Genomic DNA, 20,484 nt, shown 5'->3' with positions numbered 1-20,484 from the left:
GCTGCTATGAGGTCTCCTCGCAGCCTTCTCTTCTCCAGGCTGAACAGCCTCAACTTCCTCAGCCTGTCTTCATACAGGAGGTGCTCCAGTACCCTGATCATCCTCGTGGCCTCCTCTGGACTTGTTCCAGCAGTTCCATGTCCTTTTTATGTTGAGGACACCAGAACTGCACACAATGCTCCAGGTGAGGTCTCACAAGAGCAGAGTAGAGGGGCAGGATCACCTCCTTCGACCTGCTGGTCACGCTCCTTTTGATGCAGCCCAGGATACGGTTGGCTTTCTGGGCTGCGAGCGCACACTGAAGCTGGCTCATGTTCATTTTCTCATCGCCCAGCACCCCAAGTCCTTCTCTGCAGGGCTGCTCTGAATCTCTTCTCTGCCCAATCTGCAGCTATGCCTGGGATTGCTCCGACCCAGGTGTAGGACTTGCACTTGTCATGGTTGAACTTCATAAGGTTGGCATCAGCCCACCTCACAAGCGTGTCAAGGTTCCTCTGGATGGCATCCCTTCCCTCCAGCATATCGACCGAACCACACAGCTTGGTGTCATCGGCAAACTTGCTGAGGGCGCACTCAATCCCACTGTCCATGTCAGCAATGAAGGTGTTAAACAAGACTGGTCCCAACACTGATCCCTGAGGGACTCCGCTTGTTACTGGTCTCCAGACAGACATTGAGCCATTGACCACAACTCTTTGTGTGCAGCCATCCAGCCAGTTCTTTATCCACCAAGTGGTCCATACATCAAATTGATATCTTTCCAATTTAGAGAGAAGGATGTTGTGTGGGACAGTGTCGAATGCTTTGCACAAGTCCAGGTAGATGACATCAACTGCTTTACCCCTGTCCATCAGTTCTGTAGCCCCATCATAGAAGGCCACCAAATTGGTCAGGCAGGCTTCCCCCTTAGTGAAGCCATGCTGGCTGTCACCTCATTGTTTTTCATGTGCCTTAGCATGTTGTCCAGGAGAATTTGCTCCAAGATTTTGACAGGCACAGAGGTGAGACTGACTGGTCTGTAATTCCCAGGGTCAAATCATAGAATCACAGAATGGTTTGGGTTTGAAAGGACCTTAAGATCATCTAGTTCCAACCCCCCCGCCATGGACCACCCTCACAGTAAAGAACTTCTTTATATCCAGTCTAAACTTCCCCTCTTTAAACTCATTATCCCTTGTCTTATCACTACAGTCCCTCTCTGGCACCCATGTACGCCCCTTTCAGACACTGGAAGGCTGCTCTGAGGTCTCCATGTAGCTTCTCTTCTCCAGGCTGAACAGCCCCAACTTTCTCAGCCTGTCTTCACACAGGAGGTGCTTCACCCCCTGTATCATCCTTGTGGCCTCCTCTGGACTTACTCCAACAGCTCCATGTCCTTCTTATGTTGAGGACACCAGAAATGCACACAGTGCTCCAAGTGGGATCTTACGAGAGCAGACAAGAGCAGCACAGCTTTCTCTTCTAACACTCTTGCCTCAAGGAAAGGATGTTATAAGGCATAGTCTGGATGGAAAAGGAAAAGGAATGGAAGGCTGGTGCATGAGCTTCAAGGGAGCCATAGCATGTTGGAACATCTGGGTAAACCATGGAGCTGCAGAGGCCATAATATAGAAGGCCAATGTGATTTTTTTATCCCATTTCCAAAAGAGGGAAAATCAGTTGGTTCTGTCTGATGAGGACAAGCAGGAAGAAAAAGGTAGGGTTTAGGTGCCTAAACACTGATATATGGTAGCATAGACACCATAAGGTAATGGAGATACCTGCTAGCATATTATATATCAAACAGAGAGGAAGATAATCGGGGCAGAGGAACATGTCCAGATGAGAAAGAAATTAGTGGTGCATATTATTGCATTATTGGTAGCTACAGAGCTTCAAGAAAAAAATAACACAAAGCTCCTTAGATTTCAATAAGCAGTTCAGTCACAGAGGAATAAACATCTGAGAAAGCAGCATGGACTCATATTAATTTTGTGCCAGAAGTAAAAGCTAATTCATAATATTGTAGAAGCTAATGATTTTTCGATGTTAGAATAATACAGTCAAATAAGTTACGAATTTTAGACAAAGAACCTAAGGACTTGGACAGAATTATCTAAGCAACTAATTACTGGCATGACTGCAACCTTGGAAAAAGATCTGCCGATAATACAACACAGAGTGACTTAGGGACCCTGGCAGCACGGTTGTTACTGAAAATCCACAAGTAAAGACATACAGAGAGCAATGAACTGTAGAACTCTGATGGGTTTGTTTCAATATTTAATTTTATTAGAAGTATTCCAAAATTATAAAAATAAGAATAAAACCTTCAGCTTCCAAAGTGAAGTATCATGAATAAAAACCTGAAAGTTATTTTTTACTTAATGAGCATGCGTGCCTCAGAGTGAACAAATACCTTCAACAGATAGAGCTCACTGTCCCACTCACAGACCACCCTTCTCTGAGGATAAACAGTATTCTGGAAATGCTTATATCTGAATATGATCTATAATATCCAAAGCAACCAATACCAAGTTTGCCAAACACTCCACATCTAACTAGCAATAATTTCCAAAAGCATCAGAAAAGAGTGTGAAAATGACAGAATGTAAAAATACCTGAACAGTCACACAACCCCATCTGTAGTAGTATCTTAATCAGAATTAGTTATGTGTAATGCACCTAAAGAAAACCTTAGCAGTGGGGAAACTTCTCCTTGTCTGCTGTGTAGAAACACCTCAATATAAAGTCTTGGATCTCAAAATGAAACATGTAGAAATAAAATTTCAATAATCAGCTGGCTTTGGAGTTCCTGTGAGAGGCTACAGTCCTCTACAGTTAAACCAGAAAAAACAATATTTGAAAAACTTACCCTTAGAAATGTCACAAGGTCATTTTTCAAGATGGGATTAAGTACTTATCGCTTCCTGTTCCCCTGCATTCAAACCCGTATTTAAAAAGCAGTATTTAAAAGAAAAAAGACAGCAAGTCAAGGAATCAAAATTCTATTAAATCACATTTTTCACTTCCTGAGACATTGTTTTGACAAGCTTCCCTGTATCATTTCATTAGCAGCAGCATTTTTAAAGAAAGGAATGTCACATTAAGTAGTAGGGCTCTGTATTCAAACTGCCTGTGCAGTATTTGCTGCTATTCTAATTACTTGAGATGGTGGGAAGTATCACATTGATGTGAAAAGTGTTGTCTCACTTTAAGACTCAGTTCACTTAGCTTTAGACATATAATATACAGTTTTCTATGTGAACCAGGCGTCCTAACTTCCTTTTATAATTATTGGAGAGAAATAGGAACTCTGAAAGCAAGTCTCATCAACCTCATTTTAGATACATACATTCGGAAGCCATGAATTGCATCTAGAAATGCTTGTCTCTTCTCATGGACTGTCAAGAGACAAAGTCAGAAATTTCAGCTGTAGACTACTACTACGTAGACCTTCATGGTCTTGAGGCTTTGATTAACTTCATTTGACCTAGAATTGTAGAAAAGAAGCAGTACTTTTAACCAGGTATTGAGGAATCTGTTGCATGCTTACATGACATCTAGGTATTTCTGTTAATAGTAGTTTTAAAGATATAGGTACCTTAAGAAAACTATGAAATACATATATCAGAAAATTGATGTAATGGAAGTGAAGGTGTTGTACACATTTTGTCTGTATTGTTCTTTACTTGCTACATGTCATTTATCTTGGGTTCAAAAAGCCACTTGAAAAATCATGGAATATACAGCAAGACTATTTTGTCTGCAATTTCTTTTTCCCTCCTTTGTCTGTTCTTCATCCTCATCTAACTGAAAAAGTCCCTACTCGCTGCAGGTGGTGTGTGGATTGGTAAATTTTAAAGGTCCCTTGCAACACAAGATATTTTATGACTTGTCTCTTAAATGATAAAATTTCTATGGGAGGAATCTCTGACCAGAAGCTTCCTTAATTGAGGGCTAAACCAACTCAAATTTATTCCCATTTGTTGCATATCAAGACCACAAAAATGCTGAATTACTATGAAGCAGTTGCTAGACAGTAACTTGCGAAAGTGTCTAGAACATCACTTGGCACCCTGAACCTACTGCTATAAAAATATATATTTAATGGAATACAAATAATGCAATTGAACCTGACTTGACCTAAATAAAAAATGGTCACACAGTTGGCTCCAAAGAACTACAGAATAGCTTTTAAATCTATGTTTGGCCTTGTATAAGTTAAACAGCTACAAAATTATTACGTATATCTCACTGCAAGGCATTATTGAGATACAAAGGGTGATAAGGCCTGGGTAAAACCTTTAGTAGCAACAGGCAATGTCTTTACTGAAGGTGATAGTATGGGGGTTAATACGTACAAAATGAAAGATAATAAAAAGGGAGCTGTAATGGGGAACTGCTTAATAAGGAAATAATGTATTAGCATTTGACTAGTGATTCCCCTTTTTCAAATACAGTTGAGTAAAATCCTCTTACTGGTTCAAAGATTTCACCTTAGCCTACTTCACTCTGTGTTACACCAACTATGCACACTATAACTTACCAAACTACGCACATACCAAACATACACCAACAATAAATGGCTTTCCAGGCGGTGAGAAGGATGCGGAACTCTAAGCTTGAGTACACTCTAAAACTGATAGAAGATACCTCCAAGTCCACCATTTGTACAACAACACATGTCAAGTTTTATAACTATTTAAAAATAACCTACTAGAACCTGAAAAGATACAGGAGGCAGGAATAGAAATGTTTGCAGATTTGACTCCATGCGGCAGTAACAGATGACTAACCATGTGGCTTGGGAGTCACATTCACTTCCCAAAACTTAACGAAAGGAGAGCAATGAAATGAATCCTTTTGGAAAGCACTCTGTAAATTTGCAAATATAGTTACTCTCTATGCACTGATAAGGAATTCAATACCTCAAAAGAAAGCAAGCTTTTTTGCCAAGGTTTGAAAGAATGCAAAGAGAACACAAAAAAGTCTTTATCAGCATGTCAGTTGATGCTTTGATCCGTGGATTTTATCCAGCAGAAAACTCTGTGGGAAAAACCCTTTACACTGTATAACAAGAACCATCAAAGCATCTTAATCTTATATGGTCAAAACTCTCTGCTTTTTAGCACAGAGATGCTAAACTGCAACAAAGACTTTCCCAATGTTTCTAAGCAAATAAACTATTATTTAAATAGATAAATTGAAAAGCATATTAAAAACCTAATTTCTAGATCTGGAAATGTTTAAAAGCCATATAAGAAATTCCAGTATCCCACTGATTCTGCTAATCTGAATGCAATCCTTCTGATTCCAAAACACCTCTAACAGTCATTTTGTAAAATGATCAATGATGTCCATTGAACTGCACTGGAAAACAGAATAAGAATGCAGAATGCCTTTTCATTGCAGCCTATTAACAGAAATGTTAGTTTGGCTTAGATTTATCTTTCCCTATCATGCAAGATGAAATTTCATTAAACTAATTTTGCTGAAGTGAGTAAGAAGAACAATCTGTGAATGAAGAATGTACATGAATAATTAATGTCATGGTCACTGAGCTATTGAATCCCAGCCAAGGGAATTATTGGATGTAATGGGACCTTGCTAACCAAGCCAAGGCTCTGTTTCCTAAATGTTGCACGTACTATAAATAGCGAATGGTCATTGCTGCAACAGCCAAAGATAAAGGATAGATAGACAAATGAGAATATAATTAATTACATCTATTTTCCATATCTGGAAATTAATCCAAATGGTTTGCTGAAAAACATATGAAGCCTATGACAAAGTTCAGAGTTAAGTCCAGAACTCACGAGTTCACAGAATAACCCTCCTTCTCTATTTGCTAAAGGTCATGACTGTACATTTGGCCATCACAGTTTCTTTTTCTGCAGTAACCATATGTAAGAAGTCCTAAACTCCACACAGACTGACTGCTTTCAAGCATCTTCTGACACTTTGGGTAATCAGTTATCCAACTGAATTTAGTTCCATTGACTTCAGTGCATGGTTTTGGCATGAAGCTCAAAATGCTTCAGGAAAATTGCAGAAAAATAGGAGTAGCTGATCCCATCTCACTGATCTATACATTATGTAGCAAAAGGAATTTTTTGGGTGGGAGAAGTGAAACTAACTAAAAGAAAATCTTGGACAAAGACCCAAAAAATACTTACCCAGTAAGCTCTATCTGCCTGTCAAAGAAAATCTCCAGAAGACAGCCACTGTTTCAGTCAATAAAATCTAGCCTGGATATGAATATCATTAGAATTGGCCTTTAAAGATCATTATGGCCTTGAGAGAAGTAATGCAGGATGTTCTTCATAATAATAGGAATTGAGGGGAGAAAGCTATTTTTAGTCAGCAATTTTGTATTTGGGTTTTCAATTTAAACTACTGGGAACATGGAGAGCTGAAAATATTGCTTTAATATCTCCCCAGCTGTGGACTTTTTCTGATAAGATGGAAAATAATAATATCGCCTTATATGTATGTAGCTGCCTTTGTCCCAAAGGATCTTTGGGCATCAATCAGCTATTCATAAGGAAAAGTATATTCACTCAATTATAGATTACAGCAATCAGATATTAGTCAGGAATACAAAACTTGTTAGAACAAAAGATTATACAAGGACACTGGTGTCATATGCAAACCCCTGTGTTTACAGTGTATGTTTAGGCAACCCTGAAAGTCAATAACTTAATTATCCTACAGTTGGATTTGAAGAGTAAGTGGCACCAGAAAGGGAACAAATTTGGAGCCTTTCCTGGGACAGTAGAAGGTGGTAGAGGAATACAGCATTTCTAGTCAAGCCAATTTTTTATCTGAATGTTCCGAAAGAATAATGTGTGAAATTGCTGTGAAGAACTGATATGGAAGACATTGATATAGAACTAGAATTGTTGTAGAGCAGAGAAAGAATATGCAAGATTGTGAAACAAGCGCCGTAAAACAATTCCATGGTAGCTTTCATGTTACTAAATAATGATGTTATTTAGTTACTTAGGAACCAATTATGTTCTTAGTGAACTAAGATCTTCTTTGGAGACCTATGTCCACCGTACATCTGGTTTTGATGGAATGTTATAACAGTAGCTAATGAAGTTCTGGAAAAAAAGCTATATTCACCATTCAGACTTTCTCCTTCACACCTGTTGCAAAAGTTTGAAAGGAGGATTGATTCTCCATCTGATATTTGTTCAGTCCTGTTTCATTTGACCTGTACTCCTTCACTGCTCCAGCAGCAATGAAGCCATGAAAGGCAGTGTGCGCTTGTATGCATGATGGACTCGACAATTACCCAACACAGGTACATCATGAAACTGGACCAAATGCATAAATGTTGTATTATGTATGCAATTTGTCCTTTGAATGTTCTTTTGCCCAGCACCAGTGTGTGTATAGCTAGCAACTAGCATCCCAAACAGCCCCAGATATACAACGGTGATTTTGGTCTGTACGGACAGAATCTCATTCATCTTACTTGACAGCAAACTACTGTTCTCTCACCTCCCTTTCACATGTGTGCTCTGTATCCACCCTGTATGCTCCCGTTCCCCTTATTCTTTCATCTACCTAGTCTTTCCTGGTGTTTATGACACACCATGCTGATGTCTGTGAGGGCTGCTAGAGGACCATCTGTTTTCTCAAGCCTCGTGTTTCAGATACAAAGAAGGAAGCAGAAAATAAATCCCTCTGCTCAAAGGCCAGAGATACAAATAAAACCAGGACTGATTTCTTTCCTGCTTTCTTGTCACCATTTTACAGTAATTATACCAGTTCCTATGGTATGCACACAAAAGAAAAACAAATCGAATTGGTGTTTCATCGGAAGGGCAATGGAAAAGGTGACTAATCAGAGGTCGCAGTTCTTGAAATTCAACAGTGATGTTCCTTCTCATGCTACTGAAAAACTGGCTCAAACTATGGCCAGTTATTCACAAGAAAAGCATAAAATTTGACAACATCCCAGTAAAATCAGCCTTTGCTATCAGTAGCATCAGAAAACCATTCCCTGGATATACAATCTTTTCTGTTGGTATCTTCATTGCTTTGCCTTGAGACCCGGTCAAGGTCAGGCTGGAACCAGCAAGTAGCAGAAAGCAGCAGGCTTGAATGTACTAGTGAGGTAAAACACAGCCCCCAAACCAAGAGGGCTCAGCCAAGTTCAGGCAGGGAGGTCAGCCAGAGCAGATGCTTTGAGGAGAACTCTGCCCGATGCCGCAGAAACATCCAACAGCAACTTGGCCAAACAACCCCGAAGCTATGAAAAGGCAGAGATCAGAGTCAACTGTAGCACTTTTCTTGCCATACCAACTGAGCTGGGAGATTGGATGTTTCAAGAGTCATACCTCTCCAAGAATCTTTTGTCCTGGCCAGTCAATCACCCAGAACAAGTGTAAGGTTCAGAGTGCGCATTTGTGTTTGTGTGTTTGCACACACGTGTGTGTCTGTATGTTTCCCCATAGGTCCTAGTCATTTTCCCCTCTAATTTGACCAGCTACTCTCAATAAAAGCTAAATTGACTGTGGCTTGTATCTGATCAGCTAGTCTTTTGGGCAACAGCATAATGCTCACAATGTAACAATTAGTGATGCCTTGAATAAAGTTGTAACATGGTCTTATGAGGTGGTGTTGTCCAGGTTGGGAGGGAAAGCCAAGGATTAAGGATCTTCTAGAAAGAAACTTAACTCTATCTCAGCCAAAACCAGAACAGGCTCCTGGTTCCTCTGCTGAAGAGTGGGAGAGCACTCCAACCTTCATTTCCAGCTTTTAGAAAATGTACTGTATTCCTGTTATCTCAGATTTTATAGGAAAGCCTTGCTTGCTGATTTTTCAGTAAGTTGAAGCAAAGTTTTCATTGCTGCTATTGCTGTTCTATATCTGAAGTACTCATACTAGCCAAAGTTTCATCGCTGTGTATTAACAATTGTTACACAAACTTGAGGTTCAAGTAGGTGCAGTATTTGCTCAGCCCAAACTCAGCCTTGAGCATGTAAATAATGAAGAGCCTGCAGAGGGGAAAGAAAGTAAGCAAATGTTGTGTTACTGTTATTTGCACTCTAAATAGAATGAGGACTCTCGTGGTCAGAAGGGTGAGTTTAGATGTGAGATTGTTCAAAAGCAGTTTTCTGTTTCTAGAGAAAAGCAATAGAGTGGCATAGCCAATATCCAATCTGCCTGTCTCTGAGTCCCTAATGCGACTGACCAAATACCCTCCTACGGTCAAGTCAAACGGGGGCTTCTCCTTGCCAGGCAAGTCAAATAGCTCAGGCCTCTAAATGAACTTCGGTAGAAGGCACCACAGCAATACATTTTAATTGTTCTACCACTGGTACCCCAACTCTAAACCCAGCAATATTCAGATCATTAGAAAACTAAATGATGAACCCAAAGATAAATAAAATTAATTATGGCAGAGTACATGATCATCAAAGCATAACCTGAAAATACCATCTAAATATAACCAATATAGTGTTGCATTATATATGAATACATTCTTATGCAAGCAAGTAATGTGAACTCCCACGTCGTCCCCCCAAGTGCTAACTCTGAAGCCCTGAATGACAACTTAAATGTCAGCACTGTTAATTATTTCTCTACTAGTTATTTCAACAGAATATTCGCTTAATGTGCTTGAGTCAAAAAAGTAAATCTTGAATATATGCAAGATCACTAAAGTTCCAATTATCCACCTTTCAGCTGTCAAACTCAAATGTGGCCAAAAGCAGCTTCTACAATCCTTATATCATTTGAAATGCCATTGAAAACTAAAATGATAGAGATATAAACTAATTAAAATTTAACATGAAACAAAATGCACAATTTGTTTCCTGTCACCCCTTCACACAGTACAAACTCAAATATATGCTTTAGAGAGGTTATCTGTTTCTCTATCTTGCCTATTTTTAACTAGAATGATTTTTAATAAATCGTTATGTCAGTGTGGCACAACACAGCAAGTGAAGCAACTTGTGGCACGATATACAGCAACAGATGAAATGCACAATATGAAGTTGAACAGTTTTTTCTTTTTAATTGCAGACAAGATCACAGAAAAGCAGCTACTTCATTTTATAAGTAAAAACAAGATAACCAAGAAATACTGCCTAGCACTAGAATCCATCCCCATACTGCTAAACCATAAAGTAGAATTTTTATGCTGCAGTAGCAATAACTACAAAGGAAAGACTATGCCATTCTAAAAGATGTTTTATAATGCTAAGCATTATTATGAGTTTCCAGAAAATGTCAGCAGAAAGTTTTTAAAGAGACTTTTCTTTTGTGCATATATTATCTAGGTGAGATTCAACAAGACTCAGTGCTGGGTCCTGCACGTGGGTCACAACAACAACATGCAATGCTGCTGACTTGGAGAAGAGTTGGCTGGAAAGCTGCTGAGTGGAAAAGGACCTGGGCGTGCTGATTGACAGAGCTGAGCATGAGCAGCTTGTGCCCAGGCAGCCAAGAAGGCCAATGGCATCCTGGTTTGTATCACCACTAGTGTGGCCAGCAGGACCAGGGCAGTGATTGTCCCCCTGTACTGGGCACTGGTGAGGCTGCACCTCAAATCCTGTGTTCAGTTCTGGCCCCCTCACTACAAGAGAGACACTGAGGTGCCAGAAGAGGTCCAGAGAAGGACAATGGAGCTGGTGAAGGGCCTGGAGTACAAGTGTGATGAGGAGCAACTGAGGGAAATGAGGGCGCTTAGTCTGGAGAAGAGAAGGCTCAGGGGGGATCTTATAGCTCTCTACAGCTACCTGACAGGAGGTTGTAGTGAGGTGGGTGCTGGTCCCTTCTCCCAAGTAACAAGTGATAGGATAAGAGGAAATGGCCTCAAGTTGTGCCAGGGGAGTTTTATGTTGGGTACTAGGAAAAACGTCATCACCATAAGGGTTGTCAAGCACTGGAACAGGCTGCCCAGGGACATGAGTCACCATCCCTGGAGGTATTTAAAAGACACATAGATGTGGCACTTAGGGATGTGGTTTAGTGGTGGACTTGGCAGTGTCAGTTGGACTCAACAATCTTAAAAGTCTTTTCCAACCTAAATGATCCTATGATTTTATGATTAATTTTTGGCATCATTAAAGACTGACACAGAAAGATTAACTTGTAATTGTCATACGGACAGACCTAACTGCACCTTTATCCCCTTTCTACATTCTCTCAGAGCAATACCCTTAATTTTCACGTTTCCTATCACAGGATAAATTCTCACAATTCTACACTTTTAGGCAAGGTCCCAGCCTACAGTATGACTTATCAATCAGTTTACCTGGCAAATCCAATTAAATCCAAGCTCTTTCTCTTCTTCCCTTCAGTGATTTCATAAGCTGCTTATGAAAAGAGTAGTTTTCAGTTTAAACTAGAAACAAAACATTTAGAGACATCTCTCTGCCTCTATGTCTGTATTATGTCAGGATTTATCACCTCCTGCCAGTAAATTAGTTAGGCACCTTCAGAATCCTCAGGCAGATTTTATGCATGCCTAATTTTCAGAAACAGAAATCCCTCTTGCAAAGGTTCTTTTTGAAATGTCATTCTTCTCTTATTGCTTATTTCTTAGGGATTTTTTGTAGGCTTTATTGTCTCTCAGTGACTTCTGCATATTTGTTGATGGATGGTTTATGCTGAGCTATTCCCTTTCCTTTCTGTCTGTCACTTCCAACAGAGCTTCTGTAAATTAAGTTGCTATGTTCATAAACATCCAAACTAACATACAGAATGTAATTATTAAACTAATGTAGAGCTTCTACGAATCCATCACATAAATACCATTAAACCCATGTGATTTCTATGCTGAAGGAATGATTGTATTTCTTATGAGAGCTACACTGAGCCTACTTCAACAAAATATTCAATCAAATCAGTCATCCAAGATTGCAAAGTAAGGTAAGAACATATCCTCTAAATTAAAGCTGTATTTAAATACACAAATGCACTTAACTTTTACCTACCATTACATTTTACACTACAAAAATAACACATCTGGAAGACTTCAGATAATCATCTCTTTTGACTGCCTGGCTATGCTGTGTTTGATGCACCCCAGGATGCATTTTGCCCTCTTTGTTGTCAGGGTATATTGCTGACTCTCACTGAATCTGCTGTCAATCAGCACCCCCAGATCTCTTTCTGCAGGGCTGCTCTCCAGCCACTCCTCCCCCAGTTTATACTCATGCCCACTGTTACTCCATCCTAGGTGCAGAATCCAGCATTTCAACTTCTTAAATTTCATCCCATTGATTATAGCCCAATGCTTCAATCTATCTAGATTCCTCTGCAATGCATCTTCCTAACTAATTCCTCTTCTTTTTATACGAATATCAATGTTGCACCTTGTCTCGTTTGACATTGGATCATACTCTGTTGTGTCCCTGCCCTGATCTACCTCCTTTTTTTCTGCAGAAATGTGCTTATAGCTTTCCATTATTTTTTATCTATAAGCTGATTTTACAGTATTTTCCTGGGATTTTGCCGGCTATCATAATTTGTAAAGCATGTTCTTTAAGGCCAACAAAGAAAGGTTTTGCATCTCATAAGATGAGCTCTAGTCAAGAGATGATGTGGATGCGCAAAAGCAAATAGCAAATGTCAACGTTTTAATATGGGATTTTTTTTAATAGAGTGAATGAGGTATTTAAAGACACATCAGGATATTAGAAGCACACCTCTGGCTAATGGTAGTGGATATGTCCTTCTAAAAAGCTTTGGAAATGTTGATATGCAATTTTTTCTGTATTTTTTTTTAGTTGCCCACCTCTCCCATTTCTATTTGGGCCTGACAGATGGAAGTTGCATTTCTGAATAACTGATTACCACTGAGAGACGATGAGACAGGGAAGAAATTAAAATATATGCACTGGGAATATGGCTGAAAAGTTCACCTCAGTTGATGCAGATGAGCAAATGGAAATCTGCTGGCAGTTGCATTGAAAATTATCTCTAGTGCATAATACTTTAAATCAACATAAATTTAAGTATTTAAGATAATACAACCTAAATTTCTTTTTTTTTTTTTTTAATAGCTTAGAACAGTAGAGTAGAAGAAATTTTACTTGGAACATTTCAGGTTATAAAAAATCAAATGTTTCACTGAGATTTCGTTACATTATTTCTATTATAGTAAGTAAATAATGAAGAAAAGTGTAATTACAGAAATGCAATGCAGAAAATGTCTTCAGGTCTCTGAGTGCAGCAAACAGGTCCCGCAACTTCCTTCCCTCTTCCCTAACAGGCTCAAGATCAGCTCTGACATTGTGTAGCCATAACCTGGGGTCAATCCTGCTATAAGAAAGAGCAGCAAGATGCTGTGTGTGAGATGCCCTCAGGTCAGGAGCAGCATTTCAGCTCAGGGCCGTTCTCCTGGGCCCTGTCTGAGCAATGCTGTAGCTATGCCTGTGTTCAGCACTGCACCTCACTCTCTACTTTTGCTGGCTTGCCTTCCAGAGTCACCTCAGACCTGCCCATCACTACGGGCTGTGGTGGACACACTGGTCACCCTCCCTGTCTCTGGCTGGGTGCTGTGGGACTGCGCTGTTCTGGGGAGAGTACTGCCCTACACCTCACCATTACCATCGGATCAGGGCTCGCCTGCCCTCACCCTGCAGCTGCTTCTGACAAGGAAAGATCTGAAGTGTCCCTGGGATATTCCTGAAATTAAATAAAAGCCATGAAAATAGAGTAAAGCAAAAATAAAACCAATTTTAGTGATATTTAAGAAAACAACAAGGTTAAATTGTCAATTCTTTTCTAGAGTAAGCAAACTTTACCAGGAGCTTTCCTGAAACTGCATGTAATTTTACTTTACTCTTTCATTTAAAAAAATTTATATTTTTCATAATTCATAGCTTGAAACAGGATTTCTGCTGACATGAAAACCATCTGCCTCAGCACAGCAGGTAGGAACCAAATGAAATAGACTATGCTTTAGAACTGGTATTAAAAATGCAGTTCACTTGGCTAATATAAGTAAACAGTCCAAGCAAAACAAACCAAAAGCACAAAGTTTAGTGTGCATAAGTAGACTAGCAGCTCCCAAAAATGCCACATGCAATTTTAGGACAATAAATACAAAGTGAATTGTACTGTCCTGGTAGAAAAAATTCCCTGGAGTTTGAAGACATCTATAAACCCTAAGTTTGGAAGCACAAATTATTACTGTAAAAAAGTTGAAATAACTGTGACTCTTAAAAGTGTTCTATTGTTGAGTAAGACAGACTGAAGCCAACAAAAGTGTAAAGAGAAGTGTCATCCAAACCTGGGTTGTTTGCACAATAATCTGGAAAATATTTGAAGCCATTTTACAGCAGTATAGCTAGTCATGCAGGAAGAAAAGGTTGTGTTGAGCCTTTTCTAGTAATAACAGCATCTTAAAAGAAAAATAAATAGGAAAAATTCTACAACACAAAAAAACCCCCAACTAAAACACCCTGCCTACTGAGTTCTTGAATGATGTTATAGAATCATACAATGGTTTGGGTTGGAAAGGACCTCAAGATCATCTAGTTCCAACCCCCCTGCCATGGGCAGGAACACCTCCCACTGAACCATGTCACCCAAGGCTCTGTCCAACCTGGCCTTGAACACCACCAGAGATGGGGCATTCACAATTTTCTTGGGCAACACATTCCAGTGCCTCAGCACCCTCACAGTAAAGAATTTCTTCTTTATATCCAATCTAAACTTCCCCTGTTTAAGTTTTAAACCATTACCCCTTGTCCTGTCACTGCAGTCCCTAATGAAGAGTCCCTCTCCAGCATCCCTATAGGCCCCCTTCAGATACTGGAAGGCTGCTATGAGGTCTCCACGCAGCCTTCTCTTCTCCAGCCTGAACAGCCCCAACTTCCTCAGCCTGTCTTCATACGGGAGGTGCTCCAGTCCCCTGATCATCCTCGTGGCCTCCTCTGGACTTAGAATCATAGAATCATAGAATAGTTAGGGTTGGAAAGGCCCTTAAGATCATCCAGTTCCAACCCCCTGCCATGGGCAGGGACACCTCACACTAAACCATGTCACCCAAGGCTCTGTCCAACCCAGCCTTGAACACCACCAGGGATGGAGCATTCACAACTTCCTTGGGCAACCCTTGCTTATTGTTAAAGCAAATGCTCGCTTAACGTCAAAGCAAACTACATGTTCTTTACCCTGGTGCTACTTCCTGAGGTGAAATTCACTCCAGCTTCCTTCAGACCCATGGGTGGCTGGGTACTGGATGGACGCAGGGCCCTGCAGAGGACACGTGTGACACGAGGGTGCCTGCGGCAGCTCCCCGCGGCCCCGCAGGGTCCTCTCGCGCCCTCCTTTCCTCCGCAGCAAGCAGCCTTCGCCCTGTCCCTCCGGAGCCCGCCGGGCCCTGCCCCAGCCCCAGCCCCGCCGCCTTCCCCTCAGCCCCCCGGCAGCCGCCGCCGCCCTTCCAGCGCCCACCCGGAGCCGGTGACCGACGCTGCCCCGGCGCCCGCCTTGCGCCGCGGCCGTCCCGTCCCGCCCTAGCCGCCCGCCGCCTTCCCGCCTCGCCCTGCCGCCCTTGGCGTTACCGCGGCGACGGGGAAGCCGCCCGGCACCGTCCACAACGGCCGCTGGGAGCGGCCGGCCGGGGGGGCCATGGGCAGGAGCGGGGGCGGGATGGGTCAGCGGGGGAGACCGGGCTGCGCAGCCCGTCCCGCGGCCGCAGCGACGTCGAGGGCGAAAAGGGCGACGGGGGGAGCGCGGCAGGTAACGGGAGGCGAGGGGCAGCCGCGGAGTCCGGCGCGTGCCGTGGGTGCCGCGGTCTCCTCAGGTGCCCGGCACAGCCAGGGCTGCTCCGGCTCCTGTGCTCCGTGGAGCCGAGGGTGGTGGTGCTGTGGCAGTGTCAGCTCCAGTGCTGGTCCCTGTCAGAGCCATGGCTGCCCTGTGGCAGTGTCACCTCTGGTGCTGGTCCCTGTTAGAGCCATGACTGCCCTATGGCAGTGTCACCTCTGGTGCTGGTCCCTGTTAGAGCCATGGCTGCCCTGTGGCAGTGTCAGCTCCGGTGCTGGTCCCTGTTAGAGCCATGACTGCCCTGTGGCAGTGTCACCTCTGGTGCTGGTCCCTGTTAGAGCCATGACTGCCCTGTGGCAGTGTCACCTCTGGTGCTGGTCCCTGTTAGAGCCATGGCTGCCCTGTGGCAGTGTCAGCTCCGGTGCTGGTCCCTGTTAGAGCCATGGCTGCCCTGTGGCAGTGTCAGCTCCGGTGCTGGTCCCTGTTAGAGCCATGACTGCCCTGTGGCAGTGTCACCTCCGGTGCTGGTCCCTGTTAGAGCCATGGCTGCCCTGTGGCAGTGTCAGCTCCGGTGCTGGTCCCTGTTAGAGCCATGGCTGCCCTGTGGCAGTGTCACCTCCGGTGCTGGTCCCTGTTAGAGCCATGGCTGCCCTGTGGCAGTGTCAGCTCCGGTGCTGGTCCCTGTTAGAGCCATGACTGCCCTGTGGCAGTGTCACCTCCGGTGCTGGTCCCTGTTAGAGCCATGACTGCCCTGTGGCAGTGTCACCTCCGGTGCTGGTCCCTGTTAGAGCCATGGCTGCCCTGTGGCAGTGTCACCTCTGGTGCTGGTCCCTGTTAGAGCCATGGCTGCCCTGTGGCAGTGTCACCTCCGGTGCTGGTCCCTGTTAGAGCCATGGCTGCCCTGTGGCAGTGTCACCTCTGGTGCTGGTCCCTGTCAGAGCCATGGCTGCCCTGTGGCAGTGTCAGCTCCGGTGCTGGTCCCTCTTAGAGCCATGACTGCCCTGTGGCAGTGTCACCTCTGGTGCTGGTCCCTGTTAGAGCCATGGCTGCCCTGTGGCAGTGTCAGCTCCAGTGCTGGTCCCTGTTAGAGTCATGGCTGCCCTGTGGCAGTGTCAGCTCCAGTGCTGGTCCCTGTTAGAGCCATGGCTGCCCTGTGGCGGTGTCATCTCCAGTGCTGGTGCCCGGTGGAGCCAAGGCTGCAGTGCCATGTGGCAGCGTCCACACACCCGTCTGTACTGGTACCCATGACTTTGGGAGCCCCTCTGCTAGCCACCACGAGGAATTAGGGCTTTACCTTGTGTACAGCTGGACCCACAGAATGGTACTGGCCGCAGCAACAGCCTTCTGATCTTTCTGCCAAGGTACTTGTGTATCTCAGTATTGCGTCTGCTGAGTAAGGGAGTGAATCATCAATAGGAGTCCAAAATTGTGTTGGAGAGCAACTATAGCCTGGGTATAAGTGAATTGGGGTGTGTTAATGAATGCAGCCATAGATCTATGACATATTTACATATATATGTTCCAATTTATCTTGGCAAATCACTGACATCACACAACAGAGAATGACCCAAAGCAGACTTCCCTGGATGGAAATGCAGGGTTATCCTCAAGCTAGCACCACCTCTAGTATCTCAGGGCTGCACTGAGTGCAAGAGCTGCTGACACTGAGCTGAGCTAACTTCAGAAGTTTTCATCTTGTGCATTCCAACCTGTAATTAGAGCTACATTCCCCTGTTGTTTGCGGTGGAAGAATCACAGAAACTAAAAGGAAAGCATAGAACTACCCAGTATGCACTACTTGGCCGTGTAAATGCGTGCATTTAAGAATCTGAATTACACAAGTTTTGTTATTTCGACAGGTTAAAACAACGAAGAATAACATGGAGCAGGACTTAGAAGTGTTTCAGGAGCAAGCTGTCACTAAGTAAGTAATGACTTAGTGTCTGGGATTTGAATATACAATGAGATTGAGTTATGAGGGTTTATTAAAAAATGTGAAACATAAAATATTACTGATTTTAGAAGCAAACATGATTATTTTTCAATTTCTTCTGCTGCTTTCTATGCAAACTAGAGAGATTAGTGATAATTAAGACAGCAAACCTTATTGCTTTAGGCAATAATCTACTGACAGTTATTTATTTCTTTTATATATTCATACCTGAACAAAAGGGGGAAAATGAAAGTTATGTGGGGTTTTATTAAGATGTTAAGAAATAGCATGTGAAACTGTTTTAAAAAATAGTTGAAGTTGCTGGGCTACAGCAGCTCTTAAAACATTCAAAAGTCTTAAAAACAAGGCTATTGATTGCTAAAGCCCTAGTCTTATTTTGCACAGATAAGAACCACAGAAGTTCTTCGTAATAATTAAGTGCATTTTTCATCACACCATGATCATCGCTTTTGACATAATCCAAGTTTACTTATTTTAGTGTTTATCTAAAAAAACATAAGTACAACACAAGATCTTTCTAAAGAAGTGTAAAAATGGGTGAGATTTGATATAGGACCTCATCCCATCCAGACTGATCAAGGAACACAGCAATATAAAAAGTACTTCCCCATATAAATAAAATACTTACCTATTATAGTTTGTAAATAAACTTATTACTCATTTTTCATATAAAAGAGATTAATCTATCATTATTACCAAGAAGCAGTCCAAGGTAATATGACAATATGACACATATTAAGTGTAAAATATTTCATAAAATAAAAGAAATACATGTTCTATCACATCTTATTCTAGACCAAGAAAGTTTTAATAGGATTTGAAAATGTGTTGTGTTGTACTGAAGAACAATGTGTGTGCTTCTCATGACAGGAAAAAAATTGCTGCAGTAAAATATTATATTCTGAACAATGTGTCCCTTTTTATGGCTGTAAGGGGCATTCTTTTTGTTAGTGATATGATTGGTAAATATAGTCATATAAAAACTTGAATTTTAAAAATAATCAGAATATCACTATTCTTTGGGTACTATTTTAACACTCCAGAAGCCAATTTCAGGAGTTCAGATTCTGCCTTGCCTTTGTTGTAATTGACACGGGGGAAATTTCAGGTTGTTGCAGATGAATCTAGGAAGTGATTTGTCCCATCATAAACCAGCTATTCTCAGTAGCTATTTATTTCCATGAACTGTAAAACGAACCTGGAAGAGTAGTTTGAAATACACATCTAATGGCAGGAGATTTCAGTCTATGCTGAGAGTATTCCAGAGATAATGCAGATAGCTTTACAATTTGGGAAGGTGGTTGAATAATGCTGGTGGAAATCATGACAATTACATCCCAGCTGCAAGAACTCATAAGTCACAAATTATCCATCCACAGCTGTGTCTGATTCTGTATGGCTGAATATTATTAAATAAATTTGGTTTAATTCATGTAATGGAATTTTGGGATAGAAGGTTCTAGAGGACTATTGTATTACAAGAGTTTTATATATTTCCTATTTTTAAAGTAGGTTTAAAGAACACAAAATGAATCAATATTGGTCTAGAAGCTGGGTTAAGGATCAAAAGCAAGTGAATGAACTATGTAAGACGGAAATCTTTGTTAACGTTATTCTGCATAAGTTTTGCCTCTTTAGCCTAAATATGGCCATACATATTTTCCTATTTGTCAGCAAACCCGAGTAATAAGGGAGGAAGGCATGAAAGAAAGACTGACAGCATGAACCAAACATTTCTTAAAATGTCAGTTTCTGAATTACAGCTTTATTCTAAAGTATATGGACAATAATAATCTTTCTATGTCTATTGAGAAACAATCAGAAAAATCTGTGAGAAACAATCAGAGATCTGTGCATAACTCCAAAGAAAAGGGCAGGTAAATAGAGCTAGAAAGGCCTAACTAGTGCAAAGTCGTTTATGATAAAGGCTCAGAGATGGCAAAACTTGTTACCTGGATTTTGGGTTGTCTAAATTTGGAAGCATTTAGATTTTACAGTAAGATAAACAGTCATTAATCACAGCAGAATATGAATAATTTCTATTTTCACCAATATGGAGAGAGAATAAAACAAGTCTAAGAGCTTGCCTACGTCACTTTAAAATGGAGATATCTTTAAGTGTTTTGAGCTGTTTCAAAGTAAATGCAGCTAAGCAAAAAAGAGCTGCCACTTGCTTAAGTACAAGTCATTACTTCCATGTATGAAGAATCCATTTGATGTATGCCTTCAGCGAAGTGGGAATGCTGAATGCGTATGAGTAAAAGACCATAAGTATACTTCTTATATATTAGGGATGCTGGGGAGGGACTCTTCGTCAGGGACTGTAGTGACAGGACAAGGGGTAATGGGTTAAAACTTAAACAGGGGAAGTTTAAATTGGCTATAAGGAGGAAATTCTTTCCTGTTAGGGTGGTGAGACACGGTTGCCCAGGGAGGTTGTGAGTGCTCCATCCCTGGCGGTGTTCAAGGCCAGGTTGGATGAAGCCTTGTGTGGGATGGCTTAGTGTGAGGTGTCCCTGCCCATGGCAGGGGGGTTGGAACTAGATGATCTTGAGGTCCTTTCCAACCCTACCTATTCTATGATTCTATGATTCTTCACTTTATGGAAATACTTATTCCTTTGTGTGTTTGTTTACCTGATGACATATTAAACAAAATATATCAGTTTTCCATATTTTCCACATTCCATATCCAGTGATCACAGAATCATAGAATGGTTTGGGCTGGAAGGGACCTTAAGATCATTTAGTTCCAACCTCCCTGCCTGTAATTAATAATAATTACAGCAGCTAGTAGTATCTCTATGC

At 41.8% G+C, this 20,484-nt stretch overlaps 1 protein-coding gene across 1 annotated transcript in view; it reads left to right on the top strand.

Annotated features, from left to right (window-relative positions):
* Nucleotides 1-15,631: 15,631 nt before the first annotated feature.
* Nucleotides 15,632-20,484, top strand: part of DEUP1 (deuterosome assembly protein 1) — a 51,907-nt gene continuing 47,054 nt past the window's right edge. Inside the window, exons 1-2 of the mRNA XM_065678767.1 lie at nt 15,632-15,699; nt 17,583-17,647. Of these exons, the coding sequence (XP_065534839.1) occupies nt 17,604-17,647 (44 nt within the window). The 5' untranslated portion in view covers nt 15,632-15,699; nt 17,583-17,603. The remainder of the gene's footprint in view (nt 15,700-17,582; nt 17,648-20,484) is intronic.

This window comes from Lathamus discolor, chromosome 4 (assembly GCF_037157495.1).
Source record: "Lathamus discolor isolate bLatDis1 chromosome 4, bLatDis1.hap1, whole genome shotgun sequence".
Lineage (NCBI taxonomy): Eukaryota > Metazoa > Chordata > Aves > Psittaciformes > Psittacidae > Lathamus > Lathamus discolor.
Note: the sequence above shows the minus strand (reverse complement) of the source record. Positions and strands in the feature narration are given on the sequence as shown.